This window comes from Macaca nemestrina, chromosome 18 (genome assembly GCF_043159975.1).
Source record: "Macaca nemestrina isolate mMacNem1 chromosome 18, mMacNem.hap1, whole genome shotgun sequence".
NCBI classification, from domain to species: Eukaryota; Metazoa; Chordata; class Mammalia; order Primates; family Cercopithecidae; genus Macaca; species Macaca nemestrina.
This window is the reverse complement of record NC_092142.1, coordinates 16,121,792-16,141,175: the sequence shown is the minus strand read 5'-3', so window position 1 is coordinate 16,141,175 and position 19,384 is coordinate 16,121,792. Positions and strand designations below refer to the sequence as shown.

Sequence of the window (19,384 nt, the reverse complement as noted above, 5' to 3'; positions counted from 1 at the left end):
TGGCTTGTATATGTGCCCTCCCATCTGTGTCACCATCTTCATGTCTTCTGCTGTGTCTCTGACTATCCTCTAGTAGTCTTATATAAATGGCAGTCACTGAATTTAGGACCCATCCCAAATTAATTTGGGAGGACACTCTTCAACCCATTACATCAAGAAACAAGCAGGGTACAGGTGCAGTGGCTCATACCTGTAATCTCAGCACTTTGGGAGACCAAGGCAGGCAGATCACTTGATCTCAGGAGTTCGAGACCAGCCTGGGCAGCATAGCAAGATCCTATCTCTACAAAAAATACCCACAATTAGCCGGCATGGTGGCGTACACCTGTGGTCCCAGCTGCTCGGAGGCTGAGGCGGGAGGATCGCCTGAGTGCAGGAGGTCAAGGCTGCAGCGAGCCATCGTCATGCTACTGTACTTCAACATGGGTGACAGAGCGAGACCCTGTCTCAAAAAAATATAACAATCAGGGTGGCCAAGCCGTAAGGTGTCCACCATGGGGTAGCGGGAGAGACCTGCGCAAGGCCCCACGGGGCGGTCCTGAGGGTCTCCAGCCTTCACGCTCTTACCTCCTTTCCCTCCCCAGCCATTGGGCTGTTTGCGTCCATGGCTGCGGTGCTCCTAGGTGGGGTCCGGGCATCCAGGTTGCTCTTCCAGAGGCTCCTGTGGGATGTGGTGCGATCGCCCATCAGCTTCTTTGAGCGGACACCCATCGGCAACCTGCTGAACCGCTTCTCCAAGGAGACAGACACGGTTGATGTGGACATTGCAGACAAACTCCGGTCCCTGCTGATGTATGCCTTCGGACTCCTGGAGGTCAGCCTGGTGGTGGCAGTGACTACTCCACTGGCCATTGTGGCCATCCTGCCACTCTTTCTCCTCTACGCTGGGTTTCAGGTATGGAGAGGTCAGGGAGCCTTCTGGGACCAGCTGAGATCCACTCAGCCAGTCCCCTGTCTCTGGGGAAGACTCCACATGTGAGGTTTCACCCAGCTGGACATCTAGGGGATGTTCCTAGAATTCCCAGGGACAGAGACACTGCAGTCTCTCTGATATCTCCACTAGTCTCTGTCTCTAAATGTTCACATCAAAGTTCTCTTTCTTTAGAGAGACAGAATCTTGCTCTCCTGAAATGCAATAGGTTATCATAGCTCACTGCAGCCTTGAACTCCTGGGCTTAAGTGATCCTCCTACCTCAGCCTCTCCAGTAGCTGGGACTACAGGCAGTGCCACGATGCCTGGCTAATTTTTAAATTAATTTTTTTTAAAGACACGTGTCTCACTGTGTTGCCCAGGTTGGTCTCAAATTCCCAGCCTCAAGTGATCCTCCCACTTTGGCCTCCCAAAGTTCTGGGATTATAGGGCATGAGTCACTGTGCCTCATGGTGCAGTTAAATATTAAGGGCCAGAGTTCTTCATGTGTAATGTTTTTATCCTGCTGTAATTTCTTCCTCTCCAATTATCTGGAAGCCAAAGAGTCATTGCAAGTTCTCAAAGGCTATTATATAAAGCTAGATTCTTTCCATTGCTGGGATCAGAGACCAGCTAAAATTAGCTTAACCAGAAGAACAGAATTTAATGGTTTACATTTCCTAGGGGGCATGGGCCCAGCTGTCATCAGGACACAGTGACTCTCTCCATATCGTCACCCAGTGCTTCTCAAAGTGTGGCCCCTGGACCAGCAGTAGTATCACCTGGGGACTAGTTAGCAATGTACGTTCTTAGGCCTCAGCCCAAGACTGCTGACTCAGATACTATGTGGTTCAGCCCATGAATCTAGGTTTTAATTAACCCTCCAAGTAATTCTGATGCACACAAATGTTTAGGAACCACTGGCTTACCTCTGTTTGGTCTAATTTTGTATATGCTCTCTTTCCGGGGCAGGTCTGATGGCCACTAGCCATCATATCATCTCACCTTAGCAACTCAACATGCAAAAAACATTTCTCCAGCTCAGTAGTCATATATTAATTCCAGGGAAGGTTCTGATTGGCCCTTTGTGGATCATGTGTCCATCTCTGAACTCATCATAGTAACTGAATGGATAGTAGACTCTGATAGGCTAGGATGCATCATGTGACCATCTCTCTGATCAGATCCCATGATTGACAGCACCTCAACCCAGCCCTTTCCTACAGGAAACCAGAAGTAGAGCAGAAGAAAACATGGTAGTCAGATAAAAACCATGGCTAGGGCTAGGCATGGTGGCTCACACCTCTAATCACGGCACTTTGGGAGGCTGAGGTGGGCGGATCACTTGAGCTCAGGAGTTCGAGACCAGCATGGTCAACATGGCAAAACCCCGTCTCTACTAAAAATACAAAAAATTAGCCAGGACGGTGGTGCATGCTTGTAATCCCACCTTCTTGGGAGGCTGAGGCGGGAGGATTGCTTGAGCCCGGGAGGCAGAGGTTGCAGCAAGCTGAGATTGTGCCACTGTACTCCAGCCTGGGCGACAGAGTGAGACTCCATCTCAAAAAACAAAAACCAAAACCCATGGCTACCGCGTCCCCGACAACTGTCCCAGGTCTTCTCTAAGTTCACTTGACTCCGAGGATGGGCTGTTTCTGTCTCAAGCTTTGTAGTCAAGAGAAATCCAGGCTCTGTCACTTACTGTGGCTCTCAGGACAGCTGCTGAATCCCCCGAGCCTCGGATGTTCTCACCACTAACTGGTGAATGACGCGAATGCTCACTCTGCAATGAATGAGACACTGTGTAAAAAGTCTGGCACACACAGTTGGGTGTTCAGCAAATTCAGTTCCTCCCTGCCTGCCTGTCTGTCAGCTGCACCCAACCTGCAGCTGCAAACCAAGTAACACATATTTCCTGTGCATCACCTGGCACGTAACCCTTGGGTTATATGAGTGAAACTGACTTGGCCAACTGCCTTCACTGCCCCTTACAGTTTTGTTCTCCCAGTGACCAGCCCTAAATGAAGTACTCAACCTCAGTGCTGGGAAGTGAGACACTTAAACTAAATTGGTGGTTTCTCAACCCTGGCTGTCCATTAGAATCATCTGGAAGGCTATTTAAACAGCACCAAAGTCAAGGTGACTTTGCCAGAGATTCTGATTCAGTCATTCTGGGGTGGGGCATTAGAGGTTTTTGAAGCTTCCCAGGTGATTTTCAAAAAAACCATAGAACTCTGATTCTGCAAGGAAATGAGAACCCAGAGAGGTCAAGCAACTATCCCAAGGTCACACAGCAAGCTGGTAACAGATCCTAGTCTGGAATCCTGTACTTGGGGCTCTTTGTGCTTCTGGAAACTACCTCTCTATGTCTGTGGCTTCTCCTCTCCCCTCTCCCATCCATCCTTCTCAGAGCCTGTATGTGGTTAGCTCATGCCAGCTGAGACGCTTGGAGTCAGCCAGCTACTCATCTGTCTGCTCCCACATGGCTGAGACGTTCCAGGGCAGCACCGTGGTCCGGGCGTTCCGAACCCAGGCCCCGTTTGTGGCTCAGAACAATGCTCGCGTAGATGAAAGCCAGAGGATCAGTTTCCCGCGACTGGTGGCTGACAGGTAGGAAGAGCCAGGGCAGAGATTACCTTGTAATTCGTCCATATCCTTAGAGGGTGAGACCTGAGGTCATATTGTATGGCTAGAGAAGTCACCCAGAGAGTCAGGGACATAGTTGAGGCTAGATCCCACAGGCAGCTATCGGTTCTCACTGTGGGCAGATGGAACATGACCGAGAGATTCTCAACAGCAGGTGGGCAGGGGGTACAGGAAGAAGCTTCTTTTGCCAGGCAACTGGATCAGCCTCTTTTGCCTTGGTGATAAAGCAGCCATATAAGCATCCTTAGCCATCTTTAGGTACTAAGCAAGAACAAAACATAAGCTTTAAGCACAAATAGACACAGATTCAAATCCCAGCTCTGCCACTTACCAGTTGGTTGATTTCAGGCAAGTTACATAACCTCTCTGAGCTTCATTTGTCAAACTGGGATCATGCTCATGTAGTGGATATGAGGATTAAATACACTCATAGGTAAGACTTATAACATGCTTATTGCATGCCTGGCACTGTTCTGAGCAATCTATGTAGATTAATTTATTTAATTCTGCTAACAGTTTTGACAGGCCGAAACTGTTTTATAGATTATAAATCCTAGGCACAGAGAGGTTTGGAAACTTGTTCAAGTTCACCCAGCTAATGCTGGCAGAGCCAGGATTTGAATCAAAGCATTGTGGTACCAGAGTGTGGAGAGGGTTAAGTACAAACTAGGCACTCAATACATGTGAAGTCCTTTTTCCTTTCATCTCGGGTCCCCAGCCAGCTGGGGCTGTGTATTAGTCCGTCTTCACACTGCTATAAAGAACTACCTGAGACTGGGTAATTTACAAAGAAAGGAAGGTTTAATTGACTCACAGTTTCACGTGGCTGGGGACGCCTCAGGAAACTTACAATCATGGTGGAAAGGGAAGCAAGGCACATCTTACATGGCAGCAGGAGAGAGAGTGTGCGAGGTAGGAACTGCCACCCCCTTTTACGCCATATGATCTCGTGAGAATTCACTATCATGAGAACAACATGGGGAAAACTGCCCCCACGATCCAGTCACCTCCCACCAGATCCCTCCCTCCACAGGTGGGGATTACAATTCGAGATGAGATGTGGGTGGGGACACAGAGTCAATCCATGGAGGCCACGGGGTCACGGCAGGGGAATGGCAGGTGGACATGGCTTGGCAAATTCCAGGGACAGAAAAGCAGCCACACAGGGAAGGTCTACGGAACACCAATTGTACCCCAGACCATAAGCTGGGCTCAGTTGAGACAGGATAGTGTCATCGTCCTCTACTCCCTGAGCCTGCGTGGGGCCTTGCATGTGGAGCCTATTGCTGGGACCCCTGTGGGTACAAAGCAGGTGTGATGACCAGTCCTTGTGCCCAGAGAAGCATCTCCCTGCAGACGAGAGTACCCACTCACCCTGCTGTCGCCTCCCTTTGCAGGTGGCTTGCGGCCAATGTGGAGCTCCTGGGGAATGGCCTGGTGTTTGCGGCTGCCACGTGTGCTGTGCTGAGCAAAGCCCACCTCAGCGCCGGCCTCGTGGGCTTCTCTGTCTCTGCTGCCCTCCAGGTACTCTCCATGCCCCCAAACTGGGCTTGAGGGACAGACAGAGGCAGAGACCATCAGACCTCTGCTAGTAGGACCTTCGAAGACCCTGTGTCCAAACCACCAAGGTGTCTGGAGTCCCTCCGCCGAGGGACTCAGCTGAGGTGAACTTGCAACCTTGGGCAAAATCTTTCCTCGTGGAGTCTCAGCGTGCTCCTTGAAAAAATAGGCCAGTAATCCCATCACTTCTGATGCTATAAAGACTAGTTGGGACAAAGCATATCCTGTGGAGGACATTTCTAGTGCATTGTTAACTTTTGTTTTGTTTTGAAGACAGAGTCTCGCTCTTTTACTCAGGCTGGAGTGCAGTGGTGCAATCTCGGCTCACTGCAACCTCTGCCTCCTGGGTTCAAGCGATTCTTATGCCTCAGCCTCCCAAGTTGCTGGAATTACAGGCGTGAGCCACTATGCCTGGCTAATTTTTTTAGTATTTTTAGTAGAGACGGGGTTTTGCCATGTTGGCCAGGCTGGTCTTCAACTCCTGAGCTCAACTGATCCACCCACCTTAGCCTCCCAAAGTGCTGGGATTACAGGCATGAGCCACCACACCTGGCCACTTTTTGTTAACTATTAATAACAGTATGTAATGTCAGTTCATGACATCTATGAAAAAATATATATATACATTCATAAGCATTTGTTATGGAGGAGACATTATTCTAAGAGCTCTATACATTTTTGTTCATTTTGGTTTGTTGTTGTTGCTGTTTGAGACAGGATCTCATTTTGTTGCCCAGGCTTGAGTGCAGTGGCATGATCTTGGCTCACTTCAGCCTCCATCTCCAGGCCCAAGGGATTCTCCCACCTCACTTTCCCAATTAGCTGGGCCTATAGGCGTGCACCACCAGGCCTGGCTAATTTTTTTTTTTTTTTTTTTTTTTTTTGGTAGAAACAGTTTCGCCATGTTGCCCAACCTGGTCTCAAACTCTAGGTTCAAGTGGTCTGCCTGCCTCAGCCTCCCAAAATGCTGAGATTATAGGTGTGAGCTACCATGCCCGGCTGTTTTGTTTTGAGACAAGGTCTCACTCTTTGACCCAGACTGGAGTGCAGTGCTGTGATCACAGCCCACTGCAGCCTCCAACTCCTGGGTTCAAACAGTCTTCCCACCTTAGCTTCAAAAAAGCTGGGATTAGAGGCATGAGCCACTGTGCATGAGAACTTTATAAATATTAACTCACTTAATGCTGCCTACAACCCCATCAGAGAGGCGCTGTTATTATCCTCATTTTACAGTCAAGGCTGCTAAGCTTCAGGATGAAGTAAGAGGCCGGAGCATGTTGGGTGGCGGTGGAGGCATTTTCCTCCTGCATCCAGAAAGGCCTCTCTGAGGAGGTGACTTAGGAGGAAGTGAGGCCTGGGAATTGAAGGTTTATACCTGGTGTGTTAGAGGAACAGCAGGAAGGCAGGTGTGGCCAGAGAGGGTGGGTGAAGGCAGGGATGCTGGGAGACAAGGTTGGGGATGGGATGACAGGACTAGAGCCAGTAATGGTTCATAGGGAGGAGCTTGGAATGGTTCCAAGTGTCACGGGAAATTGGTGGCCACCAGTTGCTGTGGGGAAACTGTCAGAATGGAATCAGCGGGCCTGGGTCCTGCTGGGTGTCCTTGGGAGGGCCACATACCCTCTCTGATCCTGTCTCACCTACATCAAGCCAGTTTGTACAGGCTGATGTCTGAGGACTGCTTTTTGCTTTGCATGCTCTGGCTCTACTGAAGAAAGGGAGGGACCTGTTGGTTGCATCCAAACCCCAATCCCCTGGGCCCAGGTCCTCAGACTGCCCCATTCCTGCCTCCCTTCTTTACTCCCCTGGGTCTGGCCTCGCAGAAAAGGTTGGGGAACCAGCGGGGCTGTTGCAAGCCCTCAAGTGGCCTTGCCGAGCCCAGCCAGAGATGCTTTCTTGCACCAGGTGACCCAGACACTGCAGTGGGTTGTTCGCAACTGGACAGACCTAGAGAACAGCATCGTGTCAGTGGAGCGGATGCAGGACTATGCCTGGACGCCCAAGGAGGTGATGGGCGGGAGGTGGCGAGGGGGTCCCAGCATGGACATATTGTTGTTGGTGGGGGGCGGCAACGGGTCCCTGTTGACATCTGCTCCAGGCTTTGGAGTTTGTACCCTCTTCTCCCCTGACTCAATCCCTACCTCTATAGGTCAGAGTCACAGACAGGGTGGCAGCAATGGTTAGGAGCATAAGGTCTGGAGCCAGGCCAAATCTTGGTTCCTTTGCTTCTGAGCTTGAGGAAAGCAGGTCACCTATGGGAGTGGCAGGGGACCATGAGGAACAGCATTGCAACAGCAGCATAGCTGCAACACAATAGTAACACAACGGCAATATTCCAGAACATGACAGTAACACAACAGCAATGTAATAGTAATGTAACAGCAACATAACCACAATATTACAGTACCAGAACAGCAACAGAGCAGTGTAATGGTAATATAACAGAGTCATGATAGTAACATGATGGTAACATTCCGGCAACACAACCACAACATAGCAATGCAATAGTAACATAATAGCAACATTTTAGCAACATGATAGAAACCGAACAGCAACATGGCAACGTAATAGAAACACAACAGCAACATCATAACAGGACAGCAACATCCCAGCAACATGGCTTTAATATAGTAACAGAAGAGCAACACGGCAATGTAACAGTAACAAAACACCGACATTATAGTAGCATTATAAGGACAAAACAGCAACATAGAAATGCAGTGGTAACAAAACAGCAACATGATATAGTGTGAGAGCAACACAACAGTAACATTACAGTAACAGAACAGGGAAGAACTGATTAATGAATAGGGTAGAAGAAATGATGATGGATGGATGGATGGATGGATGGATGGATGGATGGATGGATGGATGGATGGATGGAATGGGGTGGAAGAATGAGAGATGGAGGGATGGGATTGGAGATAGACAGATAAATGGACGGATGGATGGATGGGTGGGATGGGGTGGAAAAAGGATAAGAGATGGATAGATGAATGGATGGATGGGATGGGGTGGAAGAAAGGATGAGAACAGCAGTATAGCAGTAACAGTAACATAACAGCATTGAGTTTACTGGGAGGTTCAAATGAGATCCTGCAAATAAATGATTTAGTAGAGTCTCTGGTCCATTGCAAACACTCAATACATGTTCACTGCTCTTATTAACCCTATTTCCCAGATTGGAAAACCAAGACTCAAGAGGGTAGAATGATCTGTTCAAGATGACAGGAATAGCAAAAGGCAGCATTGGTCTTCCTGCTGCACCGCCATGTCCTTTCGCAAAGACAGAGAGAAATGTCTGCTCCCACTGTAGAAAAAGAGATGATTTTATAATAAACAGTGGCTAACAATAATAATAAAATAGACTAAAAGTAGCCACCACCATCTGTTTTTAGCATTGACATAGTCCATGCCCTCTCTTGTTGGATTCCCGTAACAACCCTGTAAAATTGCAATACATACGTCCATTTTGCAGAAGAGAAAACTGAAGCTGAGAAAGGTGGGCCACCTTGTGTGAAGTCTTAGAGGAAGGCTCCTCTGACTCAGTTTCCCCTCCTGCTCCAGGCTCCCTGGAGGCTGCCCACATGTGCAGCTCAGCCCCCCTGGCCTCATGGCGGGCAGATTGAGTTCCGGGACTTTGGGCTAAGATACCGACCTGAGCTCCCGCTGGCTGTGCAGGGCGTGTCCTTCAAGATCCACGCAGGAGAGAAGGTGAGTGGTTTTCTCACAATGTCCTCTTCACGGAGTTCAGGCCAAAGGACTCCAGGGGCAAGGCCCTAAACCCTGGGCACCAGCCACCTTCACAATGTCCCCAACTCAGGTCCCCTAGCTTTCAGACCCATTACCCCCTAAAACGAACTCCTCGCCTTCCCCAAACCTGCTTCCGTCTGGTGACTGCCTCATCCACCGTGGTGTCCCCAGATGAGGAAGCAACTCCCTGACTTCCTTCTTCCTTTAATGTTAACCCAGCTCCTAATATGTGCTGGGCAGTGTGTTAAATGCTCCAAGTACATATTCCAGTTTGCACAAACGGGGTATTTGCTTTGGGGTGGGAGACGTTGGGAAAAACACTTCATAGCTCAGTCTCAGTTTTCCCATCTGTAAATTGGGACTGGTAATATTGATCTTTGAGTTGTTGTGAAGTTTAACACATAGAACATGCTTAGCTCATGGAAAGTGCTCCAGAAATGTTTACTAATGCTTTTATTATTTGCATTTTCACTCTCACAACAACCCCATAAGGGAGGTGCTAGTACTATCCCATTTTACAGATGCCTCATCAAGCCCCTTCACTGATCCCTTTCTTCCCTCTCTCTGAACCTACAGAGGCTTCCTCCTTGTCCCCTAATAAACAGTGAATCCTGTCTCACCAGCTCCAATCTGCTCTCCTGTGTGTGAGATATATATATATATATATATATTTTTTAGACAGAGTCTCACTCTGTTGCCCAGGCTGGAGTGCAGTGCTATGATCTTAGCTCACTGCAACCTCCGCCTCCCAGATTCAAGCGATTCTCCTGCCTCAGCCTCCTGAGTAGTTGGGATTACAGGTGCGCACCACTATACCTGGCTAATTTTTGTATTTTTAGTAGAGACGGGGTTTCACCATGTTGGCCAGGCTGGTCTCAAGCTCCTGACCTCAGTCACCCCCCTCAGCCTTCCAAAGTGCTGAGACTACAGGCATGAACCACCGTGCCCAGCCATCCTGACCTTTATCAGCATGAATGACACTGCATGTCATTCCCCTGCTCAAAACCTTCTACTAGTTCCAGCTTCCCTTGGGGTAAAGTCTGAATTCTGGAGCTTGGCATTCAAGGCTCTGCCCACCCCAGGCCCTGCCCATCCCCCGCCATCACTCATTGCTCTGCCAGGGCTTAGCCAACATTGTGGAGCAGCTGCCTCTTGGCCAGCGGGACACATGGTGCTGTGAGCTCCATGAGCTTCCAGTTCCGGAAACCCACTTAGTGTGGTTCACCTGCAGTGTTCCCCTTCCTTGAACTCCTATTCATCCTTCAAGCTGCCATCCATGAGGTCTTCTCTTATTACCTCTATCAAATCCCAGGCAGCATGAGCAGCACCACCTTGCTTCCCTGAATTGCCAGAGGTCCAGAGCTGATAACAAACAGCATTGTTGGCTGGGTGCCATGGCTTATACCTGCAATCCCAGCACTTTGGGAGGCCAAGGTGGGTTGATCACCTGAGGTCAGGAGTTTGAGACCAGCCTGGCCAACATGGTGTTAACACCGTCTCTACTACAAATACAAAAATTAGCCGAGCATGGTGGCGGGCACCTGTAGTCCCAGCTACTTGGGAGGCTGAAGCAGGACAACTGCTTGACCCTGGGAGGTGGAGGTTGCAGTGAACCAAAATCACACCACTGAACTCCAGCCTGGGTGACAGAGCAAGACTCTATCTCAAAAATAAGTAAATAAATAAAATAAATAGCATTGTTCATCACACTGTATTACATTTACTCAACCGCACTCTTTCCTAGACCAGATGGCGGGCACACTGGAGCAAGGACTCTTTAATTTCTATACTTCCAGGGCCTAAACATGCGCCTGGCATACAGTGAGGTGACCCACGTTTCATTCATGAATTAAGCAAATAATGTTGAACCCACAGCATGTGTCAGACACTGAGGATGCAACAGTAGCAAGAGAGAGAAGGGTGGAGGGTGGATAACAGAATGGGAGATGGATAAGAGAATGAACACATGGATAGGATGGAGGATGAATGGAGGGATGGATGAGGGAAGGAGGGACTGGATGGATGGATGGGAGAAAAAATAAATGAATGAAAGGATTAGTGAATTGATGGATGAATAGGGAAGAAGAAACGAGAGATGGATAGACAGATGAATGGATGGATGAATGGAGTGGGATGGAAGAATGACAGATGGAGGGATGGGATTGAGGAGGGATGATGGAAGGATGGATGGATGGATGGGTGGGTGGATGGGGGAATGGGGTGGGAAAAAAGGAAAAGAGATGGATGGATGGAGGGATGGATGGGCAGACAGATGGACGGGATGCAGTTGAAGAAAGGACAAGAGATGATGGAGAGGTATAAATAGAAGGATGAGGAAAGATGGAGGAACTGAAGGAAGGGCAGGGAGAAAGATGGGAGAGAGACATCGGGATAAGGGGAAGATAGAGAAGAACGCCGATGGAAGACTGGATGGACTGATGGGTGGATATATAGAAAGGTAGACGGATGGAAAGATAGAGAGATGGAAGGTCGACCTTTACACAATGAGGGATGGACAGACAGATCTCGGGTGCAGTGGAAACATCTCCCCAATAAATGCCCAGGAGCCCTCTGGTCAGAGCAGGCCTTTCCTCCCAACCCTGGGCAGGTGGGCATCGTTGGCAGGACAGGGGCCGGGAAGTCCTCCCTGGCCAGTGGGCTGCTGCGGCTCCAGGAGGCAGCTGAGGGCGGGATCTGGATCGACGGGGTCCCCATTGCCCACGTGGGGCTGCACACACTGCGCTCCAGGATCAGCATCATCCCCCAGGTGAGGATGGTGGAAGGGTGGGCAAAGGTGGGAGGCATGGTGGGGCCCTGCTCTGACCCACCGCCCCTCCCCCGCAGGACCCCATCCTGTTCCCTGGCTCTCTACGGATGAACCTTGACCTGCTGCAGGAGCACTCGGACGAGGCTATCTGGGCAGCCCTGGAGACTGTGCAGCTCAAAGCCTTGGTGGCCAGCCTGCCCGGCCAGCTGCAGTACAAGTGTGCCGACCAAGGCGAAGACCTGAGGTATGGTCATCCCACTGTGGCCGGGACCTGCAGGCGGGAGAGGAAGGGGGGATGGCCATGCCCTCCCCAAGTGCCCTCAGGAAATGCCTTCCCCAGTAGGATTATCACTCTGTTATATTAATAACCACATGTGTCTTATCGGCAATTTCAAGCTCTGACACAGTCTCTGAATACTAAGATTTCCCACCCCAAATTAAATTAGCCTTCTATATTTATTTGGTGGCAAAACCCAACCTCAACTGACACAGGGCTACTGATAGCCTTTATTACTCTTGCTCAGTATTTATTTTGCTCTGAAAATATTGTTTGATAGTGGGTGGTAACCCCACCACTCACTGGGGCTATAAGTAACAGGAATTTTTTTTTTTTTTTTTTGGTAAATGTGAAGTGTGGGCTGGGTGCAGTGACTCATGCCTCTAATCCCAGCACTTTGGGAGGCTGAGGGAGTCCAGGAGTTCGAGACTAGCCTGGGCAACATAGCAAGAGCTTCTATGGAAAACAGTATTAGCCAGGTATGGTGGCACGCACCTGTAGTCCTAGTTACTTTGGAGGCTGAGATGGGAGGAAAACTTGAGCCAGGGAGGTGAAGGTTGCAGTGAGCCGATATTGCGCCTCTGCACTCCAGCCTGGGCTCCATCTCAACAACAACAAAAAGTTGTATGGAAAAATACACACAAAATTTACTATCTCAAATTTTTTTTTTTTTTTTTTTTTTTTTTTTTGAGACAGGATCTGGCTCTGTCATCCAGGCTGGAGTGCAGTGGTGAGGTCTCAGCTCCCTGCAACCTCCACCTCCCAGACTCAAGCGTTCCTCCCACCTCAGCCTCCCGAGTAGCTGGGATTACAGGTGTGAGCCGCCACGGCCAGCTTATCTTTTTATTTTTTGTAGAGACAGGGTTTCACCATGTTGCCCAGGCTGCACTTGAACTTGCATAGGCCTCCCAAAGTGCTGGGATTACAGGTGTGAGCTGCCACGCCGGGCCCATCTCACTCATTTTTCAGTGTATAGTTTCTATAGTGTTAGGTACATTCACACTGTTACGTAACGAAACTAAAACTCTGTTCCCATGCAACCCTAACCCTCCTTGTCCCCCTCCCCCAGCCCCTGGTCACCAGCATTCTCCTTTCTGTCTCTATGAGCGTGACTACTCTAGACCCTGCATAGAAGCAGAATCACAGTATCTGTCCTTTTGTGACTGGCTTATTTCACATAGCATGATGTCCTCAAGGTTCATCCGCATTGTAGCATGTGTCAGATTCTCTACCTTTTTAAGGCTGGATAACTTTCCACTCCATGGATAGACCACATTTTGCTTATCCATTTATCTGCCAGTAGATATCCAGGCTGTTTCCACCTCTTGGCCATTTTGAATAATGCCACTATGAACATAGGTGTACAGGTACATGCCTTTTAAAAAAACAAGGTAGCCGGGCACGGTGGCTCACACCTGTAATCCCAGCACTATGGGAAGCCGAGGCAGGTGGGTCACCTGAGGTCAGGAGTTTGAGACCAACCTGACCAGTATGGTGAAGCCCTGTCTCTACTAAAGATACAAAAATTAGCCACGTGTGGTGGTGCATGCCTGTAATCCCAGGTACTCGGGAGGCTGAGACACTGAGAATTGCTTGAACCGGGGGGGCAGAAGTTGCAGTGAGCTGAGATGGTGCTACATACAGAAGTCCAGCTTGGGCGACAGAGCAAGACTCTGTCTCAAAACCCCCCAAAAAACCAAACCAAACCAAGGTGTTCTGGGTTTATAAACCCCTCTGACCCTGAGGGTGTCAGAAGTGCTTGTGGTAGCAAATAATTTCAAGCACTAGAAAAGCAGCATTCCTTGGTGGGTGAGAGTCTACATAGCTGACAGACTGCCTGGGCTCAAATCCAGGCCCCCCCAGCTGTAGGATCTTGGGCAACTTACTTATCTCCTGTGCTTCAGTTTCCTCATCTGTAAAGTGGGAGTAAGAGCACTTACTACCTTGCAAGGATTGAATTATATGCACAAAGTTGTTGAAACAGTAGCAGGCATAGAGGAAACAGTAAATACTCATTTTAGTCCTGGGTCACACTCCTGATAACGTCATTTCACAGAGTTGGAATTGGAGGCCTGGGGCTTGCCTGGGGTCACACAGCTTATAAGTAGTGAGGTCCGGACAAAACCCAGGCACTCTAACGCCTGCATGACCATAGTAGGTTCTGATCATCTAAAGGGACGCTGTCTCATGGAAGGGCTTACGGTGCCAGACAGACATGCTGGGGCCCCAGGGACCACTTCCCACCTGAGTCAGGGGCTCACCGGCCTCACGACCTGGAATCTCAACTTCTCCACCTGTAATGAGAGGGTGCTACTTCGTGCCCAGGGCTTACTCTGTGACAACCCCACACACTTTTATGTGCCGTGTCTTCACAATTCAATGAGGACGGATCCATTAGGAGTGCAGACTCTGGGGTCAGAGGACTTGGGTTCAAATTATGGACCCACCTGGAGACCCGCCTTGAGACCTTGGTCAAGCCACTGAGCTTCTGTGTATGTGTCCTCCTCCCTCCAAAGAGGAGAACAATAATCTCTACTTTGTGGACATCATGAGGATTGAGTCAATATATTAGCCCTTACAATGTGTTTGGCACAAGGTGAAGACATAGAACTAGAAACAGCCATAAACGGGCCAGGCGTGGTGGATCATGCCCGGAATCCCACCCAGGTGTTGTACACTCTGCATTTAAGGCCCACTCAACACCAGCCTTGAATGTCTTAGGAAGACTGTACATTTGATTCTTGAAGCAGTGGGGAGTCATTGTAGGTTCGTTTGCAAGGGCATGACTGAAGTCAAAGCTGTGCTTTCGCTGATGAAGGAAATGTAAATTAGTACCGTCACTATGGAAAATAGTATGAGGATTTCTCAAAAAACCTAGAAATAGAACTACTAGGGAACAGTGGCTCACGCCTGTAATCCCAGCACTTTGGGAGACCAAGGTGGGTGGATCACCTGAGGTCAGGAGTTTGAGACCAGCCAGACCAACATGGTGAAACCCCATCTCTACTTAAAAAATACAAAAAATTAGCCGGGTATGGTGGCGCATGACTGTAATTCCAGCTACTTGGGAGGCTGAGGCAGAAAAATCGCTTGAACCAGGAGGTGGAGGTTGCAGTGAGCTGAGATCATGCCGTTAAACACCAGCCTGGGTGACAGAGCAAGACTCCATCTCAAAAAAATAAAAAAAGAAAAAAAAAGACATAGCCATAAACAGAAAAAAGAAAGTAGCCATTTCACAGGTGGGAATCTGAGACACAAAGGGTTTGAATGACCTGCCTACAGTCAGCCTGCTCAAAGACGGCAGGAAGGGGCCGCAGACCCCATGTGTGGGGAAGCCTGAACACAGGACCTCGCTCCTGCACGGTTTCAGGGACCTGTTTCTGGGCACACCTACACATGCCCACACACACACATCCCACCTAATTGTCCCAATCGTTCCCAGCGTGGGCCAGAAACAGCTCCTGTGTCTGGCACGTGCCCTTCTCCGGAAGACCCAGATCCTCATCCTGGACGAGGCTACGGCCGCCGTGGATCCGGGCACGGAGCTGCAGATGCAGGCCACGCTCGGGAGCTGGTTTGCACAGTGCACTGTGCTGCTCATCGCGCACCGCCTGCGCTCCGTGATGGACTGTGCCCGGTAAGGCCCCCGCCCCGGCCGGCCCTCATTGCAGCCCTGCAGCGGTGGGGGAAGTGAGCGGAGGCAGTCCCGGTTAGAGCTGGAAGGGCCCTGAATGGGGCCAGAGTGGGAGCGATGCCCGGGAACACATGCCAAGCGGGAAGGCTGCCCAAGGACATGCGCCCAGCACACGCCTCCAACCCAGCTGTGAGGGCCAGGGAGCTGCACGGAAAGCAGGACTTCTATGGAGAAAACCTCAGTGCAGACACACTGGGCTCTCACAGCTGCCGAGAGCCTGGGCTGGTGTCCAAAGAGCCTCTTTGTCTCCCTCTCCCTCACAGGGTTCTGGTCATGGACAAGGGGCAGGTGGCAGAGAGCGGCAGTCCGGCCCAGCTGCTGGCCCAGAAGGGCCTGTTTTACAGGCTGGCCCAGGAGTCAGGCCTGGTCTGACCCAAGACCCTCACCTGTACCCCCGTCGGGCCAGCCCGCAGAGCCTGCAGTGCTGGAGATGAAGTGACCCGGGGTCATTGATAGCTCCACGCGACGTTCAGTCCAGACCCGTGTTTGCTCTCTGGGAGGAAATGGCAGAGAAAGTGGCGGATTATCACAGAGCATCAGAGCCGGAAGGACCCAGCAATACGCAGGTCTGCCCGGGCAGGGCCCATCTCGCCCTGTCCACCCTGCAGCCCATGTCAACAGTGACTCTCAGCCCCGCTGTACCCTGGACTCACGTCGGGGACTCAAGCACATGCCCAGGCTCCCCGCTAGACCCTTAACTCAGGATCTCTGGGAGGGGGGACTGCCATGCTGTGTGTACTTTTTAGAAATTAACACTTTTATTTTGGGATAATCCCAGACTCACATGCAGTTAAAGAAACAATAATATAGATTCGTGTACTCGCTACCCTGTTTCTCCCAATGGTAACATCTTACAAAACTCTAGTATAGAGCATCACGGCCAGGGCATTGACATTGACACAACAATCTTGCTCGATTTCCCGTTTTACTTGTACTCGTGCGTGTGTGTGTATTTTGTCCCGTGCAGTTTTATCACACATGCAGGCTCGTGAATCCACACTATGGTGAGGATACGGAATAGCCACCACCATTTTCTGATCACACCTCGGCCTCCCAAAGTGCTGGGATTACAGGCATGAGCCACTGTGCCCAGCCTCCTCACACCTGTTTCTGAAAGTGGTCAGAATATTAATACTGGACTCATCAAACCAGCTTCAGGAACCAGAAAAGAGGAACGAAGTCTAAAGTAGCTCAGCTTAAGGCCACACATAGATCGCTGGGAAGGGCGGCGTGAGACATCAGATACCTCCCTTGATCCTAACTTTATGCTCGCCAGGGAGTCTCAGCAGCAAGAATAACACAACACATGGATACGTGTTCGTGGAAGCAGAGAAGGCAATCCCCCAGGCTTTCTGAACCTTACTGACATGTGGGGCCAGACAGTGCTGTGCTGTGGGGACGTCCTGCACATCGTAGGACACTCAGCAGCGGCCCTGGCCTCTTCTTCACTAGATGCCAGTAACATCCTCCCTCTACCACCACCAGACTTGTGACAAAGTATCTTCAGACACTGCCATACGTCCCCAGAGGGGTCAAACCACCTGGTTGGGCCGGGCGCAGTGGCTCATGTCTGTAATCCCAGCGCTTTGGGAGGCCGAGGCAGGCGAATCACTTGCGGTCAGGAGTTCCAAATCAGCCTGGTCAACATGGTGAAACCCTGGCTCTACCAAACATACAAAAATTAGCCAGGCGTGGTGGCGGGCACCTATAATCCCAGCTATTCCGGAGGCTGAGGCAGAAGAATCGCCTGAACCCAGGCAGAGAAGGTTGCAATAAGCCGAGATCACACCACTGCACTCCAGCCTGGGTGACAGAGCGAGACTGTCTGTAAAAACCCCAAACAAAAAGACCCACTTGGTTGAAAATCCCTGGTCTAACCTGCCCCGCTGCCATCCATCATCCACAGATACTCGGGCAGTGGCTTTGCCGGTGTCAAGGGTGACGGGACAAGGACGCCACATTTTCTTAAGGACACAGAGCCAGCTCTATCAGGTCATGGGACTTTCTGATGCCCATCCTGACAGAGGGTTTTGTGATGCCCCTTTTGGCATGGAGTAAACTAAATCTAGATCTAACTGCAGCTTCTACCACCTTCAATGTGAGGCAGGGAGTCCGCAGTGTTCACCTGCCCCTAGTCATGCCTGCAGCGCTGTGGCCCCACTACCTATGGCTAGCTCCATTTCACAGGTGAGGAAACTGAGGCTCAAGGGCTTGACATGACTTGCCAAGGTGACCCAGTAAGGACAGAGTGGGGATCTACTTCTGGGTCTAATACCAAAGTCACTGCACAGGGCACCTTTGCCCTTTAGAGAGTGGAAGGGCGGATGCAGCCCGTCTTTTCTCTGCCTGGAGCTGAGCCACCTGACTGCCTTGCAGAGTGACCCCAGGCAGGGGCTGTCACGTGGACATTGGGCAAACTCAGCCTGGGATGACCCAGGGCCACCAGATCCTCTTTCCTAGGCTGCATGCCAGGGAGCAGAGGGTGGGCCACAGGCGGCCGGCACGTGGGAACCAGCACCTGCCAGCCTGCTAATGAGGCTGCTGTCGGGCCCATAGCACGGCAGCCTGGAGACGCGCCAGCAGGGATGCCCAGGCCATTAATACCCCTGCCATGGGCTCCTGCCAGCAGGGCCTGGCTGGTGGGTGGAACACGAATTCCATCCAGCAGGGCTGCGGACCTCCTCTCTGGTCAGTGCCTGCGCCCGGTAGACTCTCTAAAACTCACCACCGTCCATCTCACCACTGCAAACACGTAACTACGTGTACCTGACACTGCTCTAAATGCCCGCCAGCCACACACTCATTCAGTGGACCAGAGGAGGAAGCCGCCTCACTGGGCCCCTTACTGGAACACTTGGATGAGGAAGGTACTACCATCAGGCCCTTTTGACAGATGAGAAAACAGACAGAATGAGTGGTGTCTCTGCCCAAGCAGTCTGGCTTCAGAGCCCATGTCCTCACCATCAGGCTACCTTGCCTCTTTTTCTTAAAATTAAAAAAAAAATAAAATAAAATAAATTTTTTTTTTAAGACAGAATTTCACTCACTCTGTCTCCTAGGCTGGAGTGCAGGGGCACGATCTTGACTCACTGCAACCTCCACCTCCCAGTTCAAGCAATTCTTGTGCCTCAGCCTCCCAAGCAGATGGAATTACAGGCACTTGCCAGCACACCTGGCTAATTTTTGTATTTTTAGTAGAGACAGAATTTCACTATGTTGGTCAGGCTGGTCTCGAACTCCTGACCTCAGGTGATCCGCCGCCTTGGCCTCCCAAAGTGCTGGGATTACAGGGGAGTCACTGCACCCAGCCAATGCATGTTTTCATAAGGTCACTATAGCCACCGGGTTGAGGACACTGTGATTGTGTGTGTGTGTGTCGCTAGGGGCAAAAGCCTGGAGACCACAGTGGAAGCTGTTATAGGGATGCAGGGAGAAGGTGGGGTGGCTGGGACCAGCGGGGTGGCAATGGGAGGATGGGGAGTGGACAGATTCTGGGTGTTGGGCAGAAAACCAAACAAATTTGCTGTAGGATCTGACGGCGGGTATGAGGACGGATGAACAGGTCAACACTGGGAAGCACCAGCCCCCTCCTTAGACCTCTCTGGCCCGCGGGAGCCTTTCCAATGTGGAGAGTTCTACAGTGAGCCCAGGGCCAGCACGTAGTAGGTACAAAACACAGCTTCCTTCCACAGCACTTCCACTCACCTGGATGAGGAGTTATGCCTCCCTCTGCCTCCTCTTCATCAAGGGGATTAAACTTGTACCCAGCCCCGGATT

General features: G+C 50.6%; 1 protein-coding gene across 1 annotated transcript in view; it reads left to right on the top strand.

Annotated features, from left to right (window-relative positions):
* Positions 1–16,541, top strand: part of LOC105467717 (ATP binding cassette subfamily C member 6) — a 73,026-nt gene extending 56,485 nt beyond the window's left edge. Inside the window, exons 23-31 of the mRNA XM_011717375.3 lie at positions 585–895; positions 3,321–3,520; positions 4,954–5,080; positions 7,022–7,123; positions 8,684–8,830; positions 11,478–11,636; positions 11,714–11,880; positions 15,356–15,550; positions 15,871–16,541. Coding sequence (XP_011715677.2) covers positions 585–895; positions 3,321–3,520; positions 4,954–5,080; positions 7,022–7,123; positions 8,684–8,830; positions 11,478–11,636; positions 11,714–11,880; positions 15,356–15,550; positions 15,871–15,979 — 1,517 coding nt within the window. The 3' untranslated portion in view covers positions 15,980–16,541. The remainder of the gene's footprint in view (positions 1–584; positions 896–3,320; positions 3,521–4,953; positions 5,081–7,021; positions 7,124–8,683; positions 8,831–11,477; positions 11,637–11,713; positions 11,881–15,355; positions 15,551–15,870) is intronic.
* The last annotated feature ends 2,843 nt before the right edge of the window (positions 16,542–19,384 follow it).